Genomic DNA, 4,081 nt, shown 5'->3' on the forward strand with positions numbered 1-4,081 from the left:
TCATTAATTCTGCTCTGTTAGCGGCTTTGTGTGCGAGTGGGCACAGAAAGAGTGGCAATTTGGTGCACACACTAATCGACAACAAAATGAGAATCGATGAAGATTGCAACATAGTAGTAGCACTAAGAATTTCGGAGGTTGTGTGTGTGGGAGTGTTTGTACTTTAACCCAGACCATGTGGATGAACAAAGAGCAAGGATTTAAGTGAAGAATGCAGCCTATTAGTGATCACTTTCACTGACTGAGAACCCATGACCTCGGAGGGGCAAACAAAGGACTCATTACCTCTAGCGAAATGATCATCGGTAAATGATTAAGTCAAACAATGCTGCAATATACTTGAATTTGCAGTGAAAAACAACAAACGAGCATCATGTGCTAGCATCTCCACCATACAAAGATCTATTTTTGCTGATTTGTTTATGCTCTTCTGTTGGGGAGGCAGTTCCTTTAGCAGGAAGAGTGACCAAACTTGCTCCAGTGACTTTATTGTTGACCGTGGGTCACTGTTGTCTTTTTAGACTGTGGTAGCACTTTCTTGACCTGATAGTCTTTAACCCGCTGCCTTCTGCGCACAGGAAAGCCACCTTCCTGTTTTTCTGCCCCAACGGTTTAGAGTACAAAAACACAATGTGGGATTGACACAAAAAATTCATGAACACAGCCAATAAAAATGATTCATTTTGGTAAATCATTATCAATAACAACTATAGTTAGCATTGGTTTAAGCCAAGCCTTTTAGCACATCGTCTTTACAGCCTTAGACATAGTTTACTTGCATGTTCTGAGAAAAGTCTGTCTTTTACAGATAGAGCTGGATCAGACTGGAACAGCTTTCAAAATGAAAAGAGGCACCGCGCACATCCCCCCATTGTCCAGCTTCCTACAAGTTTCAGAACCAGAGTTTCCTCAGGACTCAGAGACAGGCCCAAGAAGACAGATGCATGTGATTTTTAAGTAAAAAAACTATGTTTTTTTTTCCAGAAATAAAAGTAGCTTTAGCATTCAGATAAATGTAAAATGACATATGACCCTCATTTGTAGTTGTAAAGGTTCGGTTGTTTTTTGTTTTCTAAATCTGCATCTTTTTACATTTGTGCTCATATTTATGTAAATATGTTTAATTATTCTGAACAACTTTCGGTGTTTTAAAAAATATAATTCAAATTTCTTTTAAGGTAATTAATACATTTAAACAAGAATCTACATATTTTGACCTATTATTGTGCTCAATTCTGACTGCATTTGCTGATTTTACTGCTGGATTCTACAGCAAAAGAAATTCTTCAACTACAAAAAAAAAAAAAAAAAAACATTTTTTCACTTGAAGACTAATAATGGGTTATTTGTATTGGTTAATATTGATTTTAATAGACTTAAAGTGAGTTAATTTGGTTAATAAGGGAATTCACAATTGGTTGGCTGTTTAACTGTTTAATAAAGGATATTTCTTGCCTTTAAAACTCAAAATTTAAAGTCTGAGTCTCGTCTCCAGTTCATCTATTAATGATAAAAGCTATGGGGCATTATTTTAATTACTATTATTTTTTTACTCAAGTCAAAGCAGAATGAAGCTGGTATCTTAATAGGATTTCTTCTCTAAATAGAAAATCCAATTAGTTAAATCACTTACGTTAATTCTCCAGAGGAGGGCAGCATCGCAATAGTTTTAGCAGCAAGCCCAATTTACCAAAATCAAAATATTATTAAGCTATTTAAAGGCACCTAATATTGTTTTTTAATTAGTTTCTCAGAGATGAGTTGATAGCACTTAAATGACTTTCTTTATATATATAAAAAAGAGCCAATCAACCATATAAAATATAAGTGAAATAATTCCAAATTGCTATTAATCTCAAACAAGTTGGATAACTAATAATCTATTATCATATAAATAACATAAGTATTTTTTCCCATAATTATTTTTTTATTTTTTGTAATCTCTTGGTTAATGACACTAACAAATGGATGGAACAGAAAAAGTCTCACATAAAGGACAACAATGAAACAGGAAATAGATTTATTTCATAATAAAACTAAGAAAGCATTCTTTGAAGAAGGAAATGCACTGTTCTAAATAAAACAGAAAGAATCAAACATCCAATGATGGCACCTTTTGTGAAGCACCACTATTTTTTAACTAAGCCATGGTTGATGTTTGTGTGATTCTTGCATAAAGGTATAGACTCCTAAAAAATGCAATTTGTAAATTAAGATAAAATAAATAAATACATAAAATAAAAGCACAAAAACGACCATGGCTACATACAAAGAAGAAGAGGAAGAAAACCAAATGAAAGTGTTGTTATGTAGTTTTTAAACATCCTAGTGCATTACCAATAACATTTCAAGTCTCATAATTGTCAACCTTTAAAGTAAAGTCTATAAAAAAGGGTTTGGCCCTTTTTTTTTTTATAGAAAATGGAAAAGATGACTCTGTGCCCTGTGATGGACTGGCAAAGCATTCAGGGTGTAACCAAATTTCCCCAAAATGGGTTGTGATTGGCTCCAGCAACCCAAAAGCTGGTTTAGAAAACAGATGGATGCTACAGTGTCATACCTGTTTTCAACAAAGTTTTTTTTTCCTGGTATTATGTTTTTATTTTATTTTCTTTTTTATTTTTTGGTTTATTATTGTTTGTATTGTTCTGTTTTGATTGTTCTATTGCTGCCAATCATTTAAAAAAACTTTTATACGGATGTTTTCTTGATGTTTTAATATCCATACTTGTAGTATTTCTGCCAAGTGCAATTGCTTCACATGTATTTAATCCTATATAATCATTGATATCCAATTTCATCATATCATTTTCCTGAGACTATCTAATTCAAACTTCAGAAAGTTTTTCTAATTTTTCAAAAGCTAATGGTCAGTATAACTCATTCAGTATTTGCTGCATTAAAATAAAAAATCATTTGTTGATAGTAAATTATTCATAACATACAGTTAATATTGTCTTTTGAATTTAAGACAATTTGTAAATAAGGTGTTTTTAAATTTCTGAACACGTATTTTTGCTTTCTTGTGGACAAAAACTTACCAAACATCCCATAATTTATACTTTTTTATTATTTAAAAAAATGCATTTTTCTGTGGATTTTATCAAATAATATCGAAAAACAATTCATCCCCTACCATTATTTATTTGGTTAATCCTTTGATGTAGTGGGCTTTACAGGGTTAAAGAAGTTTCAAACAGACAAAGCGGTGTTGCCGCCGCTCAAAATCTTTGATGTGTTTTATTTTGAAAGGAGGGAGCACGCGAGCATCCGGCGGTCGCAGTGACAGCGCGAGGCTGTGGAGGATCAGCCAGGAGGAGCGGCAATGAAAAGGTGGATTTCGAGTGAGCGGCGTCGTTTTTCTGTTCCACCCCCGGGTTCACTTCAAACACAGACAGCGGACGAGCAAGAAATTTGAGTTTTATTCTGGATTCTACAGCTGATAACAGCATTCCCTTTTCTTCTATTCACTTATTTTTTATTTTATTTTTATATATTTCTTCTATTTGCCCAGACCTTCCCATGAATTGGACTGGAAGCAGCCAGAAAAAGAGGAGCATCCTTTGGTTTGCTCGGACATCATTTGTCATTATTTCGATTTAGGAAACTGCCCGACGAAGCTGACCGTGTCCTCTATGGGATTCTTATCGAGCAGGTAGCTTTGTTTTGGAGAAGAAGACAGTGGGCATCATGAGTTCCAGTGGTGAGTCGATTGTTGCGCGCGCGCGCCTCATCTTTTAGAAGTGCGTTTAAAATATATTAGAATTGGAGAATGTGCATAGTAAACACATCAAATTTAATAGTTTTTTTCTTCCACTAAATCAAAGTATTTATATAACATGACAGCCTTTACTTGAATATATTTATGGGGTTAAAGCTAAATAAGGTGAAAAAATAGCTTTTAAGCATCTTAATTCTTGGAGGATTTTAAGATTCTTTACTAACATGACTGCTGTTACTTCTGCTTCTATTGACTTTATTTTGACACTTCATGGTCTTCATCACCCACCTGTCCCCCAAACCTGCACATCTCTGTTGTATGGCAAGCCAATCCAGTATAAAATAGATATCCTTGATATCA

General features: G+C 33.9%; 1 protein-coding gene across 6 annotated transcripts in view; it reads left to right on the top strand.

Annotated features, from left to right (window-relative positions):
* The first annotated feature begins 1,948 nt into the window (after positions 1 to 1,948).
* The window catches only part of ablim3 (actin binding LIM protein family, member 3), a 51,679-nt gene continuing 49,546 nt past the window's right edge, over positions 1,949 to 4,081 (top strand). For all 6 annotated transcript variants that reach the window (XM_036213802.1, XM_024283798.2, XM_024283799.2 and 3 more), the window contains exon 1: positions 1,949 to 3,703. In XM_036213802.1, coding sequence (XP_036069695.1) covers positions 3,691 to 3,703 — 13 coding nt within the window. In that variant the 5' untranslated portion in view covers positions 1,949 to 3,690. The remainder of the gene's footprint in view (positions 3,704 to 4,081) is intronic.

The sequence above is a fragment of the Oryzias melastigma genome, linkage group LG10, assembly GCF_002922805.2.
Source record: "Oryzias melastigma strain HK-1 linkage group LG10, ASM292280v2, whole genome shotgun sequence".
Taxonomy (NCBI): domain Eukaryota; kingdom Metazoa; phylum Chordata; class Actinopteri; order Beloniformes; family Adrianichthyidae; genus Oryzias; species Oryzias melastigma.